The 19,474-nt window shown below is 35.6% G+C and overlaps 1 protein-coding gene across 3 annotated transcripts in view; it reads left to right on the forward strand.

Moving 5' to 3' along the window:
* Positions 1–19,474, forward strand: part of LOC139963626 (WD repeat-containing protein 31-like) — a 65,755-nt gene that overhangs the window by 37,938 nt on the left and 8,343 nt on the right. For all 3 annotated transcript variants that reach the window (XM_071964609.1, XM_071964608.1, XM_071964607.1), the window contains exons 4-9: positions 656–730; positions 12,212–12,362; positions 14,423–14,597; positions 15,673–15,814; positions 16,662–16,818; positions 18,779–18,848. In XM_071964609.1, the coding sequence (XP_071820710.1) occupies positions 656–730; positions 12,212–12,362; positions 14,423–14,597; positions 15,673–15,814; positions 16,662–16,818; positions 18,779–18,848 (770 nt within the window). The remainder of the gene's footprint in view (positions 1–655; positions 731–12,211; positions 12,363–14,422; positions 14,598–15,672; positions 15,815–16,661; positions 16,819–18,778; positions 18,849–19,474) is intronic.

Genomic DNA, 19,474 nt, shown 5'->3' on the forward strand with positions numbered 1-19,474 from the left:
CAATAACACAGTGTTAGACACAATACAATGAGAGTGATGCAGTAGTGAGGAGATAGGTACAGTAAGCTTGTCACTGGTAAATATCCAAACCCAATAAGTTTTGGAATAAGTTCAGCTCTTGACACATTAACTAGACAAGTCTGCTATGGATAGGGTTCTGCTGTAGCAAACATGCATACATATATATAAATTGCAGTTCACCCAATTTCCAAGAGCTTTAATCACTCAATTACAAAGCAAATAAATGTTTCCCAATCTATTACATGTATTCTTGGAGCACACATTCAAATGTCATAGTAAGTTATACATGTACTATTTATAGTTGGACTTTTTAATTTCCATATCATTCGGTTACCATGGCATTCAGTCAAATTTTGATTGATCAAAAATGATTGGGATTTCTTTGTCCTTGGTAAAGTTTTTATTTACTTTGTAGTTCAAGTTTTGTGTACGGTGACTACAGGGTGTAGATGAAAGTTTCTTAATGTTTTTTGTTTTCCCTTCCATTTTTCAACATTCTGCGGAGAAATTATTTCCAACAGTTATATATTGGCTGTCACCATGGCAACAGGCCATTAAATATAAATACTTGTGGCAATAGTCTCGTATTAAACTGATTGTAATTTTTTACATTTCCTCGTTTTTCTTTTCGTAGACTCTGGTGTTATATGACTGGAAGAATACAAAGCTGTTACAGAGATGGACTGGGCACGAGAGGGAAATTACAAAGGTGAATGTTGTCCATTGTTTAACCTAAATGACTTGAAGTAAACAATTAACCCTGAGAAATTTCACAGCAATATATATATATATATAGCATTGCATCTAATTGATATGAACTTGAAAAATGTTGAATATTCAGTAGATGTTGCCAAAGTATGAACCAACATATTGCCAGTCATATTAACTTCATCATATTTGACTGCTGTTCTCTATCGGGGTTTTATTTCCATTTTCATTAATTCATTTCAATATCCATGTTCAGGGATGTGCTCAGGAACATTTTGAGTGCAGAGCGGATTTGCATGGTTGTGTAGTCCACGTCCTGGGGGAGGGGTCTGAGGGATGGGGTGTCCCCTCACATTGGAAAAAATGTAAATGAAATTTGCTATTCTGGAGCTAATGTCTATGCCAATTATTCACCCATAATAGTATGGTAATATTAAAAAAAAAAAAATATTAAAAAAAAAAAAATCTTCAAAAATAGCTCTGAGTGGGAATGTCTCAAATACTGTTTGTGCTGGTCGGAATCCAGAACTGCTGAGTGCTGCTGCCACCTAGCGTGAGCAAATCCCTGTATCTTTACGAGCAACTGCAGTATACAGTAGGTGTATGAACCTCACCTTGAAAGCTACTGTGTACAGCTACTGTACAGCTACTGTAAGCTATGTATTTACCTTAAATTGACTTAACCAATATATGACAAAACAAATCTTTGCATATTTATAGTCATCTTGCTCAGATGATTGTCATTGAGATATAGACATGCCGTTACATTGTAGGTGGAGATTTGCACTTTGGTTCAAACACACTGAGGAAGTGGATAATTTACTTCATTTGCGCACATTGGAAAAATTCATATCACACAAAGTGTATGTAATTTAGCAACATTCTGAGTATTTGTACCCTAGTTCCTTGTAGCAACGGCCAGTAGTTTATGGGTCTATTAAAGTAACCTCAAAAGTCAACAGACAGTATGTTCCTGTACCTTCCACCCTCCCTCCCTCCCTCCCTACCCTCCCCCCCACCACCCAGCTCTGTTCATTTCACATTCAGTAGTAGAACTGTAAATTTGTCAAAGATGAGAATTTGAAAATACTTGAAAGTTGTTTTTAAAATGTTGATACTGTAACAAGTGTCAGGTCAATCAGTGTGTTGAAGCTCAGTTGAGTTATTGGTTAAAACTTGGACCTCTTTTAACTCTCATTTTGTGAGAAAAAAGAACATTGTTTGAGCAAAATTGAAATCTATGAGAGGAGTCTTAGTGTGTTTACTGTCATCTTTTAAGTAATGCTCAGAGAAGGTTTGGAAAATTTGGATCAAACTCTTGAACAAACTTTTCTAAACCTAGACCTAAACCAACACAGGCAAAAACAGAGAAAGAAAAAAGACAATCATTTTTAAGGTATTTCTACCTGACATAATCATCAGTAGGGAATACACATCTCAGAAATTTACCTGTAGCAACCTCACCGTTTAATCTCCATCCGTTTGTCATCTCGTGAAAGTGTAAACCTACAAACAGAAGTTGTTTCTGCATCTGCCATATAATCAAATTCCTTTTGGGAATGTGATTGCACAGAGGAAGCTAAACTAGAAGAATGGGTGTCCTCTTTCAAGTGGTAAAAAAAAGGGAGAGGAAAAAAAAGGGGGGAAAACTTCCCTGACTAAAACCCAAGATGATTAGGGAAAAGGAGCTCTCAGAAATTTAATCCGCAAGTTTTTCATCGCCTGCCTTTTCCTCTGTCGATTTCGTAAAGAAAATTGTTACCTTACTTGAGATAACAAGATATCTCTCTCCCAAAATACTACTTCAGTGGAAAACATTTCATTCTTCTGAAGGGGTTGGAAATGTCAGTTTCTTTTTTCAACATGAATGTCTTGGGAGGTACTGCAATCAGCAGTCAGAATCTTTGTCAAGATATTTATAGAGTTTACATATTTTTTGTAATTTTTACACATTTTTGGTATAGTTGGAGACCTTGGTGTTGATTCTCATGATAAAACCCGACTCCAGGAACACCAGATTCAGCCCCATCCACCCCCCCCCCCCAATGAATGCACATTCGAAGACTGTGTCACAAAGTAGTATAAGTGAGGCAAGACAAGCGCAGAAGTATAAATATCGCATTTGTGAAAACAGTACTTGCCAAGTTTCTTGGCGAATATTAATGGAGCATATTTATTTAAAGTGCTGTTAAGTACTTTTTTTAATCAGTTGGGTTTATTGCTAACAAAATAAAATAAAACTGTTAGCAAACTGCTTATCCACTAGAGAGCCTGTGTAGGAGAATGTGTAAAAGTAAGTTGGCCTGACGTTTCTATCCTAGCAGGATCTTCTTCAAAGGCTAAATGACAAGGTTTGGAACTTACTTTTACACGGGTTTATTGTTAGACTGCTTAATATCAGATTTCATATAGTTAGGAATGTTAGCGACTATAATTTCATTTCTCGCTTACCTGTCTCCTCACAACCTTTGCACATTCACTTTTAAGGTGTGCCCAGAGTGAATGGGTCACTGTTTCAACACTGTATTCCCTCTATGACCGGCTACTACTTCCGGTCAAAGCCCCTCCTTCTCATTCTCCCAGGCCAAAGTGCCCAGACCGGTTTTCTCGAAGGACTTGGTTTTATCCGTGTGTGTTTGGTACCTTCCAGACTTGAAGTAGTGCTCATTAAGTGGTTCAAGATTGTTATCAGATTTTATCTGAACATTGGTTGATTGCTCAACTGCATAAATCTGGTGTCATATCGTAAGGGCTGTTAGCCACTTACGATGCTAAATGAATAACCAGAAACAGTCGATATCATATCACTGGAATTTGTCAAATTTGTGGTCAGTCTGGTCACCAGTGAATCTTTCACTTCCAAGGTACAGTATGATGTAAATTTGAGGGCATTGGGGTAGGGGAGAAGGGGCATGGTTTACGGGCATGGTATAAAATGTTACAGGTACAGTAAGATGGCGCAATTTTCAATTGGCAAATTAAGGCGAAACGTCCTCCATTTTCGTGACAGTGTGTCAATTGGAAAGCAATGAAAGCATAAATCCTGAATAAAATCTTTGAGGCATTCGAGCTGTTCTCACGATAATTTAGGGGACAGTTTTCTGAAAACCTTGTAGACTTGTGCTAATAATACTTTGTTGATATTGAACAAAGCTAACTCTTGAAATGTTGAAGTCTAAGCAACTTTGGGAATTTCAAGGGCAAAGGTGGTTGTGTCATTGATAAGGTTACTTTCCAAATAAAATAAAACTACAGTATTAGCAAACTGCTTATCCACTAGAGAGCCTGTGTAGGAGAATGTGTAAAAGTAAGTTGGCCTGACATTTCGATCCTAGCAGGATCTTCTTCAAAGGCTAAATGACAAGTAACAGTAACAGAAGGGACAAAAACACACACAAAATACAGAATGTATGTGTTTTTACAAAGTACAAAATGTATGTGTTTTTGTCCCTTCTGTTACTTGTCATTTAGCCTTTGAAGAAGATCCTGCTAGGATCGAAACGTCAGGCCAACTTACTTTTACACAAGGTTACTTTCCGACAGACTCTGAAAACCTGATGGCCACAGTGAAATGGCGAAATCAAATATGGTACGTCATCCGTTCGGGTTCTGATAACAAACCGAGCTGGTTTAGTGTGTACACATCTGCTACACATGTATGCATTTTGTGTGGCACTGTGCCAAATTTATCTTGTATTTTGCCATAAAATACAGAGATAAATTAAATCCTTGACTTTAAAAGGAGAGTATCATGATTGCAAATTAGAGGTCAGGATAGTTTTGAGGTCTCTTTTAATTTGTAGAGTAAACAGTAAACATACTGTACCCTCCTAGAGGTCTAAAAAGTGTTATATCGTCTAGTTTTAACGAGCTTCAATTTCCTAAAAGCTTTCCAAAGTACCAAGTTTCCTTGAGGTCCTGATCCTTCAGATGATTTCCAGAGATTTAGATCTAAAGTGGTTTAAATTCCAGGACAAATTTAATGAGTGACGTAGCAAAACGTGATAATATAGTGAACCCTTTAACCTGATAATGTATTCACCTTTTCAGTGATATGTTATTCTTGCATACCCCCACCACTGACACTTTTTAGAATTATCCTATTGTACAGATATATACACTGTATCATGTCCTTTGCTTCTTCTGTTTTCCAAAATTGCTTTGATGTTAAATTACCTTTAAAAATGCATAGTTTAGTTTGAATATATCTTCCTTTCAGTAGTTGATTTTGTAGCATTTTGGCAGTATTTTAGTGTCTACTGCTCATATGAAAACCACTGCATTCCACCTTGCTCATCATTTGTATCTTAGAAGTCAAATGGAGGATACCAGCTCACCTGTATTGGAACTTTTAAGTAGTTTGTGAAATTTATAATTAATTCTCAGACAACCTAAACACTCCTTACAAACTGGATGGCTATTATAACCTCGAGACACCATTTAAAATGAATAGCCTAACATGCGCTTGCAAATCATGTCGATCATTTCTCTGTTAGGTCATTGGACGGCTACACCGTCAACCGTTCTACTAAGATCACAACGACAACAAAAAATGTGCTTCTCCTAAGGCATTGTGGGTAAAGTAAACCAATTCAAAATGGTACTCGCCGTGCTCGAGGTCTGTGAAGACAAATTAATCGTACGATTGACATTCTTCTGGGCTGTTATTTCAGATCCATTTGTAAATGTCAGAGGCCTCTTAAGGACACTTTGCAGCACCTGTACGTAAGTGTGCCGATCGTCAAGGAGTTAAGAATTGCCTCTAGTTGAAATCAGTCAGTTCGCCAGCCGTCGGAACATTCACATGCAGATGATAATAATATTCGGAAGTTTGCCTCGATGTTAAAAAAAAAAAAAAGGAAAGTTGTTCATTCCCTACGGAAAACTGTCATGTTTGTTTTTTTCTTTTCTTTTCTCCTTCCCTTACCCCGTATTTTATTTAATTTTTTTTTCTATAAGTGATGTACACTGCCAAAAAATATATAGATCTGTGTGCTCTATAGGCCGAATTAGCAAAATGGCAACATTCAGTACAGGCAAAACACTTATGTGATAGGATTCAAAAAGGAAAGACGGGTTTTAACACGTATCAAGGGAAATCAGTGTTTGATCTCGGCAGGTTCTACGTATCAGGTGCAAGCAGGTTGCTAAATACATGACTATCAGAGAATAATTTAATGTGGTGTAACGCATATAACATCTTTGCTATATGTTCAATGCAAAAATGCCAAAAAAAAAAAAATTATATTTGTTTTTTTAAACAAAATAATAGGTTCCCTCAGTATACTTTTATGAGCCAAAACATTCATAAAGCTCAAAACTGCTAGACAACATGGAAGCCCTAAATTATTCTGTGGTTTGTACAAAAGTAAAATCAGAATGACTGTGAGAATGACCAGCTGTAGTACACTAGATATATAAAGATAGATAATGCAGGATGAATACTGAATCTAGCATGAAGGGTTAAAATGGGGGCTGCCATTTTGAATATGTGTAAAATCACTCTGTGGGCTACGCAGTTATGTTTTAAGGTTCCTTGGTGTCATTAATCACACTCTGATTATAATACAGTCAGTCGAGACATGGGAAACAGCGACTGATCACTAAACAACTGCTTCAAGAAATGCTTGCAAAAAGGGATAAATATGAATAAATAAAAAAAGGGAACAATGTTTATTACTTCCAATATTTGTTTAATCTACACAAATAGTATGGTTACGTTTGTTTATTTATATGCAAATTCCAAAAAAAAAAGAACAGGCCATAAAAACATGATTCACATGAAAGACTCAAAGAAATGCCAACCCATAAACACATGATATGTTTCTATGGGGGTGATTGTCTACGAAACACTTTCAACCTCTCCGTACCCTATGAAGGAATTGCCTTTGTAAAGGAAAATAGAAAGCACCCCTTTGGGAAACAAACTCTGATTGTTATTTTTTCCTGACCAGAAGTCAACCTAAATAAGTTTCCGATATAGATAAGTTACATTTCAATTTTTCAGGGAGGGTCAGCGAGGGTCAGCGAGGGAGGAAGGTTTGATGGAGAGAGGGGAAAGTGCAACAGGACAAGAAAAGGGTATTCCGTTTTGCATTTATCTTGTACCTATGAGAAGAAGTTACATTTTAAAGATGATTAGCCCAAAATTCATTTTCTAAAATGGATTCTGTCAGCAGTGGGTTTCAAAGATAGGAATAACCAGTATCTAGCAATAGCATCTGTCAGACATAAATATTAACGGTCACAGATTAAGGGCGGAGGGCAATATTTCCTGCGAAGTGTTTCCACTTGGAATGCTAATCAAACCTGTCAGGATAGAGAAACCTTGAACATTTAACTTTGCGACGGAAAAAACCCTCTCTAGTTTTACCTGTTTAATGTTTGACATGTTTAATGTACAACTTTTACGACTGTGTGAAACAAGAGGGTGTACATTGTACAGTATATACTGTAATGTTACCATTAGAGGCAAATGCAGGTAGCTAGATTTCATTGATAGCAAAGTGGCGATTAATTACTTACTCCAAGTTATGTCACCAGAAGGGAATTCATTCCTCTTGATTAATTTTGAATCTGATTGATGGATTGAAGCAAATGGGTAGACCTGTGTGAGGAGTTTTGTGTCAAACTTAAGCTGGAGTTCATTGTAAATAAGGTTACCATTTTAGAGGCATGTGCAGGTAGCTAGATGTGTTGAATTCATCCATTGATAGTAAAGAATAAAGCCTCTACTTTATAGTCGGCTAATTGTAAGTTATTTCTTAGAGAATCTCTTATTGATGAATTTTGAATTTGAAATAAGTAAATAAACCAAGTTGCTTATTGCATAAATAGTGGATACACAATGATACATGTGATACTACAACAGCATTATATTAGGAGGGCCATTGTTAAAAATTCATTTTCAGTTTAATCATTTCTTTTTTGCCTCAGTGTGATCTTTACCAGTTACTCCACAGTGATGTTTCTGTCTTTATATGAAACAGTAATGTTTCTGTCTTTATATGAAACAGTAATGTTTCTGTCTTTATATGGAACAGTAATGTTTCTGTCTTTATATGAAACAGTAATGTTTCTGTCTTTATATGAAACAGTAATGTTTCTGTCTTTATATGAAACAGTAATGTTTCTGTCTTTATATGAAACAGTAATGTTTCTGTCTTTATATGGAACAGTAATGTTTCTGTCTTTATATGAAACAGTAATGTTTCTGTCTTGATATGAAACAGTAATGTTTCTGTCTTTATATGAAACAGTAATGTTTCTGTCTTTAAATGCAACAGTAATGTTTCTGTCTTTATATGGAACAGTAATGTTTCTCTCTTTATATGAAACAGTAATGTCTCTTTCTTTAAATGAAACAGTAATGTCTCTGTCTTTATATGGAACAGTAATGTTTCTGTCTTTATATGAAACAGTAATGTTTCTGTCTTTATATGAAACAGTAATGTTTCTGTCTTTATATGAAACAGTAATGTTTCTGTCTTTATATGAAACAGTAATGTTTCTGTCTTTATATGAAACAGTAATGTTTCTGTCTTTATATGAAACAGTAATGTTTCTGTCTTTATATGAAACAGTAATATTTCTGTCTTTATATGAAACAGTAATGTCTCTGTCTTTATATGAAACAGTAATGTCTCTGTCTTTATATGGAACAGTAATGTTTCTGTCTTTATATGAAACAGTAATGTTTCTGTCTTTATATGGAACAGTAATGTCTCTGTCTTTATATGGAACAGTAATGTCTCTGTCTTTATATGAAACAGTAATGTCTCTGTCTTTATATGAAACAGTAATGTTTCTGTCTTTATATGAAACAGTAATGTTTCTGTCTTTATATGGAACAGTAATGTTTCTGTCTTTATATGAAACAGTAATGTCTCTGACTTTATATGGAACAGTAATGTTTCTGTCTTTATATGAAACAGTAATGTCTCTGTCTTTATATGAAACAGTAATGTTTCTGTCTTTATATGAAACAGTATTGTTTCTGTCTTTATATGAAACAGTAATGTTTCTGTCTTTATATGAAACAGTAATGTTTCTGTCTTTATATGAAACAGTAATGTTTCTGTCTTTATATGAAACAGTAATGTTTCTGTCTTTATATGAAACAGTAATGTTTCTGTCTTTATATCAAACAGTAATGTTTCTGTCTTTATATCAAACAGTAATGTTTCTGTCTTTATATCAAACAGTAATGTTTCTGTCTTTATATCAAACAGTAATGTTTCTGTCTTTATATCAAACAGTAATGTTTCTGTCTTTATATCAAACAGTAATGTTTCTGTCTTTATATGAAACAGTATTGTTTCTGTCTTTATATGAAACAGTAATGTTTCTGTCTTTATATGAAACAGTAATGTTTCTGTCTTGATATGAAACAGTAATGTTTCTGTCTTTATATGAAACAGTAATGTTTCTGTCTTTAAATGAAACAGCAATGTTTCTGTCTTTATATGAAACAGCAATGTCTCTGTCTTTATATCAAACAGTAATGTTTCTGTCTTTATATCAAACAGTAATGTTTCTGTATTTATATGAAACAGCAATGTTTCTGTCTTTATATGAAACAGTAATGTTTCTGTCTTTATATGAACAGTAATGTTTCTGTATTTATATGAAACAGTAATGTTTCTGTCTTTATATGAAACAGTAATGTTTCTGTCTTTATATGGAACAGTAATGTTTCTGTCTTTATATGAAACAGTAATGTTTCTGTATTTATATGAAACAGTAATGTTTCTGTCTTTATATGAAAGATATTATTTGAAAAACAGAGATCAATGAACGTATACTTCACTTGATCCTCCTCTCTTAAGGTGAATTTTGTTTTTGTCGAACCTGAACTAAAACACTGTATGTCAGACTGTATCAGCACTATAATGTTTGAACCAATGGTTTGGTAACATTACGTGACCCTATCTATAATGCTAATTGGCTTTTGAGGATCATATTTAACACGTGCACAAGTTTTATGCACCACCATCTTCAAAAGTTTGTATGATGGTGTCTTTTAAAAGCAGGTTCTTGTCTTCAAAATTCCAATTTTTATACCGAGCCTAACAAGAATGACTGTATGCAACATTTGGTTGCTATGGAGCAATCAAAGACACTCTTTTAATATTTCTTTTATAACTTACCAAATGAATTTTATTGAGTAAGTACAACATGCAGTCTATTCATATATTCCATTGAGTCCTGAACGTTTTGCGGCATAGACTCTCTTTCATGGTAATCACACACGTATAGGTTGAGCATTAAGTGGAAATCAAGAATTTTGACTTTTAGTTAAGTACTGTTCGAAATTCAACCAGTCGTCTGTGACCTTTATCTAGGTGGATTTTTGTATTTTAATAAACATCAAATTCACTTTAAGATCAACCCAAGAAGCTACAATATAAAGGAAAATGTAGTTGGAACAAAATTACTAACAATCATAAAAGGAATAAACGTTGACACACATAGTCTGCAATGCTTCACTCACTGCATTGTACTGACTATACCAGGGGTGTGGGGGGGGGGGGTTATAGTGTTATTAAGCCAGTCTTTCGTAAAAAAAAAATTAATTAGATGATGATGATAACAATGATGATTTTCTCAGGTTAGCAAAACCGGGCTTTGCTAGCTTTGGGATTTTTGGTAGATATTCCCTACCTCAACGTTTTTTTTGGTAGGGATTTTAGAATTTTGGTAGAGAATTGTATTCAACATGTTTTTTGTAAGATGCTGGAGGTTTTCATAACATATCCATATTCATGAAGAAAAAAACAAAACAAAACACTAGAATTTTCTTCTTGTATTAATATTAAACACTTTACTCTATTTCAGACACAGTTAGAGGATAAGAATAGAATACTCTTGTAAATCTAACCAAACAGAGAGACGCTGCCAAATCTCCCATGTCATGTGTTGTTGCCTTTAAGTTGTATTGAACCTCAATTGTCTTGCGAGGTGGCTCATTCCTGCTTGTTCTCCTGTGTGTTACAGCATTAGTATGCTTTCGTGATGCTGCATGCCACCGCACTGGTTTTAAAATCAGTTGAGCATTGGCTGATCCAAACACCTGTATCAGATTGACATGCTTCCTTGAAAAACTTGCCAAATTATTCCGTGCTCTCTTCCTGTTAGCTCTTCAAGGCTAACTTCACTTACTTCTTACCATGGCCATATTTTAGAATGTTTAAAAGATCTCTTCCATTTAAGCTTAGGCTTCGTTTGTTCGACATTACTAGGCCAAGGTTCACCTCCAGTATTCACAATACTGTTACTAGGACTCGTACTCGTACTACTACTAGGCACATCTTCGTGTGCAACCCTATCTTCTTCAGAACTAACCTTCACCCCCGTTCGAAGTTTGTTCGACAAATGACAAAGATTTGACATAGATTTGTTCACATCAGAACGTACACTGATGAAAATCCCAAGGTTTTTTAGAAACGAGCGGTACAAACTTGTAGGTCTGTCGTGCAGACGACGGGCAGACGACAGTTACAATTTACAACTTTTAATGTTACAGAGCAGCTGACAATATACATAGGCTTAGGCGGTCAGGTTAACCACGCAGTCGCTCCATACATCAAACACTGAAACTTTGTTTACAAATGGTCAAGAGTGGAGTAGTTGGAGAAGATGACTGGCATATGAAGTTTAATTGTAAAGGTCATGCAGACTTGCAGACCTGGGTCATTCATTGCAAGTGACAACATGACTACCAGCCAGCAGACAGCAGTAGGTTTAGGCTAGGCTAGGTAATAAAGCTTTGTATGCATAGGAGAGCTACGTAGATACGAGACATTTACGTTATTGATAATTTGAATGAATAAAACAGGTTTTTCGGTGAGCTGTGATCAATATATTTTTAATTTAGATGAACACTTTTCTGAAAACATGATATTTCTGTAAAATGTATGGATTTTAGTTTATTGTCGCTGGTACTGAAATTGTTTAGTGGAGCTCGGCAGTTCTTCGTCAGTAACTGTGCGAAAAGTTCCCAGTAAATGAGCGCAACCATCCGGGACTGCTTCAAAGTTTATGCGGGATTGTGAGAGCTGTTTGCATGATTCGCGCAATCACTCTGCTACTGTAATGCAAACCCTGAGCAATACTTTCCTGCGTTGGCAATTGTTCAGTAAGGATGGAAATAACAGCCTTCTGTTATGTGTGCCAATATAATGCATGTGCACTTCCCTTCTGGAGAACTTCATTTGACAACTAGACCAGTTGTCTGATTATCGCTAGATCGCAATACACTTCATTTGTTTCCAATTTCTAGGCACAACTGCTGTAGATGTTTGGAAGATACTATTGCTATCACTTCATTGGTTACTTAACCAGCAGCTAATATATCTCATTTTATTTTATAGCCTGATCTATCAGCTTATAAGTCTTCATTGTAATCATACATCGTTTCAATGTCTCTACACACACATCTCCCTACTCAGACATTTTCCTCATATCTGCTTCCTGTTTGTAGGTGACCTACAGTGAGCCCATTCAGGCAGCATTCAGTGCATCTAGAGATAAAACTGCTCGGATGTGGAAACGTCCAGAAGGAGGAGTAGGAACATCGCAGCCCGCTCAGAGTTATCTCGGCCACGGTCTCATAGTCACTGGTATAGCAGTTGGTAAGTGGAACCAATGCTACTGAAACAACAGAGATGACTTGATTTGATTTGATTTTATTCAGCATATTATCATTCTTCATCTACATACAAAAAAATTGCACATATAGAGAAACATTTAAAATACAAGATGGAAATATACTTAAATGCATCAAAAAGAAAGTAACATGCCAAGAATAACCCTTTAAGCTAAAGTCTTATTTCCAAAGGGGTCCTTATAACCTTAAAACTACATAAGATAAGAAATTTACTATTAAAACATCTAAAACATGCATACAAACACTGTAAAAAATAAAAAGCAAGAAAGATATTTACAAGCTAGACAATTCATATGATTATGATTTAAAAGGTAGGCTTTGGCATTTTTTTTTAAATTGTATTTCAGCAGGATGGATTTTATGTTTTCAGGTAGCCTGTTCCAGTTTTTAATTGCATTATAATAAAAAGACCCAGCACTGTGCGTTTTAATTTTGGAAAGTTGAAAATTAAAAGTACTACCTCTTGTTAAAGCAAAACAAATTTTGTGCCAAAATTTTTGGAGCACGCTTCGTTTTGTAGGTCCTGTAGCAAAGTACCCCTTTTCCCAAGTGATATGCTGAAATCTTGCAGAATTAATGAACCAAGATCTATAGTCATGGTACAGGTTGAATCCTGTATGCAGATGTCAACAATTTTAATCCCTTCTCCTACCATATGCATTTGTGCTCTTAGTTAGCTTCTGTCTGCTAACGTCAAACTGCATTGGTGCTCTGGTTTATTTTGTTTGTTAGGTGGTTTTTATCGTGCGCGCTTGAAAATAATTACTTCCAGATAAAACAGGAAAAGGGAAACATTTGTCAGTGTGATTCGATTAGCAAAAACCCTGTTACAATCTTTTTAGATCTATTTCTCGTAGTCGGTTTTTTTTAAATTTGTTGTTAGAATGGAAACTTTTGTTGGAATGGAAACTTTTAAGTTACATGGAAATATTGCATATGTCATTGTCAACTGATAACAATACTTTCGCTGAGGAGCTACAGTAGTGTTCTTCATGGACAATTATTAAGTCAGAGATGATGTATTAGTTGATCTGTTTACAATCGTCGTAATTAACTCAGCCAGAAACAGTTGTTGTTGAGTTAATTCAATACTTGTTCACTTTGTTGTGATTGAGATAAAACTTGGAACAATCTGAAGGCTTGATTGTAAGCAAGGTTTATAGGATAATTGTTGCAAAGGCTGGTTCTCATGGCAACCGGATAAAGGCTTTTGATTAAGTCCTGCTTTTGGAGCCTGCTTTGTTGAATGTTTATTGCATGTACTGTGTACTCTTCAGAATATATATTCAGATGTATGTGAAAACCAGGTGAGGTTTGGCTCAGTAATGCAGTAGCCGCCAGCTCTGTGTGGATTGTAAATTTGAAACGTGACAAATTAATACGAATATTCATGACTTTTCACAGTTGGAAAGGGAAACCAAGTAATAGCTGATAGGTGGTTGATGATCACATGATCATGATGGATGGAATTGTACATCAAAGTAGTTGTTCAGGACATTGATATTACAAGAGCTATTTCTGGTGAACAAAGCAGAAGTCTAGTGTAATGAAGTCATGGCAACCTGAATGCATTTTGCATACTGGTTATCTGTACACTGTTATGTAAATATCCCCAAATGAATGCAGGAATTCTCCATGTGTATGCATGATTCAGCTGTAGATGGATGGTATTGTAGGTTACAGATGGATGGTATTGTAGGTTGGTTGCCATGGCTACTGTATAAAGTTGTTTTATGAATGTACACAGCCTGTCTGTCAAACGTCAAACTTGTTCATGATAGAATACCATGACAACGAAAATGTTCAATCATATAAACCAGTTTGAATTCCCCGTCCCGATTACCTGACGGGAATGAATTGCTGAATTATACTTCTAGGAAACTGATTTGAAAGTGTTTAAAATCAATTAATGCAGCCTAAAATAGTCACACTTGCATCTACAATGACGGCATTAATAATTGTATCTTCTGGCCAGTCGATTAGCACATTAAACCGCATTAGATGATCCTTCTTTTACCACCACAGATTCTGCTGGAAAGAAGCTGTGTACGGGGTCTCGCGATAACTTTGTACACCTCTGGGATGTGGAGACTGGGGACTGTATCAAGCAGAGTGGCAAGACTAGGAATCTGGTCACACACATTTGTTGGGCCCACGGACAGCCTGCAGTGGCTCAGACCAGTGAAGATAAATCCGTCAGGTATAACACTCTCAGGACTGGAAATTCATGACCAACTTGATACCAGAAAACAGAAATTAGGAATGAGTTATGGTTTGTTTTATAGAGCTTAAGGGTTCAGAGTTGGTTGCTGTCGAATGTTAGCTGTGTCTTCATAAGACCTGTACATAGTGGTCTCTGTATTGAGGCCCAGTGACTTTATTGGTGAGGTATAGTGTGGGGGGGGGAGATGGGATGAGGGTAACTCCAGTTGCCCCTCAGCCTGTCTTTGCTAAGCCTTTCTTCATCAGACCTGTACAGATTGGCCACCATAGTGAGGATCATTGATGTAACATGCTACACCTCAGCCTGTCTTATTCTCCGACCTGCTGTTAGAAGTCACTATTTGGAGACCCTGAGCCTCTGTTTACTTTTTAAGGTGAGGTACATTTGATGTGACTCCATCCGCACCCTCGGTTCATCTTCTCTTGATGAGCAAGGTCAAGTGGTTTGACCAACTTGTACCTGTGTTGGGTAACAGTTGGTCTATAGAGGGCAGTATGTTACAGTTTGAGCAATCAAATTGTGGAATCGCCTTTGAGGTCATTTGAGGTTTATGGCCACCAAATATGCTAGAAAGTTAACAATATTGGTCACTTATGCTCAAACATCAACAATCACTTTAACACCCAACCTCAGAAATAGTTTACCTCAGCTATAATTACTTTGAAGAGTCATAGTATGCAGAAATTACATTGATAAAAATTTTTTTTTTTTTTTTTTTAAGGCCAAAATTGGGGATACTGGTAATGCAAACAAGATTTGAAGAATTATTGAAATTGTGAACATTTAGAGGATTGAATATCATTATGTGTCCTACACTGCTAAACACTGTAGACAATATAAATTAGAGGGCAGTAGACTATAATAGGTTGAATTGATCATCGCTTTCATTGGAAGTCCCAAGGCATGATCAGTGCTTGCCAATAATGTGTGTATTTAGTACAGATAGTGTACAACAGTTTTCTGAGACAGGTAATCAGTATTTCAGGCATTTTTAATTACTTTAAATACAAACTGCTTACCAAATTTACTCTGAATTCTGTTTAACTTTCAGAATCTGGGATACCAGGACGCTACAAGAGTCGATCGTGTTTCCTAAGAAACAATACATACAGAGTCACTGTGATGTTAGCGAAGATGGTAATTATATACTCTCCAGCAGTAATGGGTTTAATGGCCAAGGATGTGAAGTCACGGTAAGAGCCTACAAATCCCAGATTTTGATTTAAGTCATCAATTTGATGATGTTTTTCACAAATAAATCATACTATTTTATTGGTAGGGTATAAATCTTAAATATATTCTATTTCAGTGTGATTAACTTAAAAACTTTGCTACCTTTAATTTTTTGTTTAATTTTGTGTTATGAATGTATCTGGCTGCAACATTTAGGAAAGTGTAAGTTATCTTCAAAACATTTCCCCTTTTTCTTGTCAAAATAATGTTCAAAGTCTCTATGAATCTTTTTTTTTTTCTATTTATGTTTGATAGTCTTATTGTTGCTAATTTTCGGCTGTAATAGTTTAGTACTTTAGTGTTATTGTATGCTGTCATATTTTATTGCCCTCGTCTTTAATTTCTGAATTTTATTGTTTTTAATCATTATTCTTAAGTTTTTTTTTTCTGTAATTCTTAGGATGCAATATTTTTAGACTGTAATATTTTTAAGCTGTAATATTTTTAAGTTATATTTTTTTATGCGATTCTGTGAAGTGCTTTGAGATCATTCTTTTGATGTAAGGCGCTATATAAGAATAAATTATTATTATTATTATATTTGAATCTTGATTTGTCGTTTAAAATTTTGAAATATTGTATGAGAAATCCCCTGGACATTCTCCACAAATGTATGTTTTATATGTTGTGGCAATGACCCTTCCATGGTACTCTCTCTATAGCTGTCAGCTATGAGGGACCACAACGCTAAGTCAACAGTTACCTAGTTTTAAAATTCCATTTGGGAACTCTGCTAATGGTCACATATGTAGACAGATGTTTCATATCTGCCATGAACTTGACATTAACAATATGGTTTTTCAACAGCTATGGGATATGAGAACCACTAAGCTAGTCAATGAATACTGGGGGCACGAGGAAACTGTTTCAGCTTGTTATTTCCTTCCCTGGAAAGAATCTGTCGAACTTATAGCGACATCTTCGATGGATGGAACAGTGAAAGTGTGGGAACAATCTACTTGCAGTAAGTCTAGTGACCTATGACATTGCCTATAGACATGTTGATAGTTATTCACTAAGCCTACACTCTATTGTATGTTGTGAGATTGTCACTAGTTCCCTGTGAGTATGTGATAGGCTGTAGATTCATCTTTGTCCTGTTAATCTTCCAGCAGTCGTTGTCAAGTGTACCGTACGTATCATAATAATTGATTCGCTGTGTCGCGCATATAGTGTTACGCCTTTCAGTACCCGAAACAGTTTGACACAAACCAGACTTCATAAAAGGAGGATAAATTCCAAACGACCATGTTCCTTTAAAACTCTAGCCTAGCTGAAGCAGGCATGTTTTATTTCTATAAGCTTGCAATTCAAACTGACTAAGTGAGATTAGAAATCAGATCTTTGTGGCAACTGGCTTCATTTCTATGCAATCTTCAATGTCCCACCAGGTTACTAGCAGTAGATAATAGGACTACACCCCCCACTCCCCACCCCAAAACATGTTGTTAGCTGGTAATTAGACTCAGCAAGCAATAAAAAGAACAAATTCAGCCAAAATATTTGCCAAAACAGTCTTGGCTACCTTCATCAGAGCTGCTGTTGAACTATGTAAGGTCTAGTCCCAGTGCTGATATTATTATTTTCTATAAAAGAACAGACTCATTTTGAAGATTCAGGCAATTGAAATGTTACTTCAAAATTAATTGCAGCTTCTGTTCAAATGGTAGTTAGTGCAGAGAGGAACTAGACCACAGACATAACTACAGTTTGCTTTTGAGGAAGTTTGTTTGGTTGACTGCTTATAATTTTGATTACGTAACCTATGGCTGATTCTTTGGCGTCAGTCGAGGCCTTGTTAAAATTGTGTCATGTTTGTACCATATTGCTGAGATTGGACCATGTGGACCATGATCGGATCATGTGAATTGGACCATGTGGCCCCTGCTCTGTACGTAACTCAATAAAGTAGTTATTATTCGAGAACCAACCAAGAAGCTGCTATTTAGAGTATTTGACACAGTTTAGTTTACTTTAGCCTGAGTACATTGTTGCCAATACGAGTACAGAGCCTATACATACTTGTCCGTCACTTCACAAGTTTCGTTTGCTTTGCTTTGGTTTCTGTCTTTCTGTCTTGAATTCCTTTGTTCGTTGTTTTTCTTATATATTTCTCATTTGACATTTGGTTCTTCAGTTTTCTGTAGGGAGTGAAAGTCTTTCACAAGCCCCTCTGGGATTTTTTCAGTTTCACTTTCCTGTACAGTACTTCAATCCTGTTCATATTATTTTTGTTATTTTTGTGCAACTTGCATGTTAAAAATTGTAGAATGACAAATAGATGAAGCATAGTAGCAGGGCTACAAAATCATGAAGATCAGTGTAGAAACATTTGACTCATGTGAACACATTTGCATTAGTTTTGTTGCAATATTTACTATATCAGCAATAGATATAGTTATATTAGTTTGTGTTGCTCCTGCATCATATCTTATACAACAGCCTAAACAGTTTCACTATATTTTAATCACAAAACACCAAACCAGACATTTTTACTGATAAACTTTGAAGTACTTTGAAAGTTGATCATGCCATGAATCACAGATTTTGCTGGCAACGTTTTGCAACGTTATGTTGGGAATGTGGTGATGTATGTGTAATTAGTTGCTTCTACAAGTATATTTTGAAATCAAGCCTTCCTTTGCAATCGCTTACTTGCTAATATGTGAGATGAATAAACCATGTCATCAACTTAGGACTGAATAGCTGGGGTGTAGTAGCGCTTGTAGGCCACTTGTCTCTAAGTCCATATCCTGTTCTAATAGAAAGTTTGTTTGAATACTACACTAAATTTAAAAAATACTTTATATAATTAAGAAATTCAGAAGTAAGGTCTTTATGGCATCCAACTCTCTTCTTTGGCTTGGTGAATAATCAACGATAAATGTAATTTGTGATAATAATTTTTCCTGCTTCTTTCACAGAATGTTTACTAAGCTTCCGGTTTCCAGGGTCAGGACCTTTGACCTCTCTAGCTCCATATCCAGATGGGAGGTTAGTCTGATGGAGAATAGTAAGATTCTCCATAGGTCTATTTAGTCTCAATTACCTCGGAATGTCATCAAACTCTCTGATGGATAATAGGAGATATTCCATTTGCCCACAGAAATGGCTTCTATTTTTTGGGCAAAACCTTCTTAGAATTGTTATTACAAAAAATTCCAAGTTTGTGGTCAAATGATAAAGACATCCTACATAAGATATTTTCACCTTATGAATTTTAGTGTAATGAGTAACAGATAATTCCATTCACTTCTGATTGCTTTTGAAATCCATTCTGATTCATTTCAGTCACATGTGAAATCAAAGAGCTTTATGCAATGCTTGAATTCTCCTCATTACTCCATTGCTATGGGATGTTAGTATAACACAGTTCTCATTTATTCACCAAGGTCAACATCAAAGGATGTATTATACATGCTTCATCAGTAACTTAGCACATGTAAAATGGTTGACTTGTTTAAGTTTAGCTTTGTGTATACCTTAAGACATATGTGTCTGTGAGGTGTATGTTTCTACATTAGTACTGTAGTACTGGATATGTGATTAAATGGTTTATTTTTCTTTTCTGGAACACATATGTCTGGGGCCATACCCTTCAGAGTGGATAAACTAAACAG

Source organism: Apostichopus japonicus, chromosome 22, assembly GCF_037975245.1.
Source record: "Apostichopus japonicus isolate 1M-3 chromosome 22, ASM3797524v1, whole genome shotgun sequence".
NCBI classification, from domain to species: Eukaryota; Metazoa; Echinodermata; class Holothuroidea; order Aspidochirotida; family Stichopodidae; genus Apostichopus; species Apostichopus japonicus.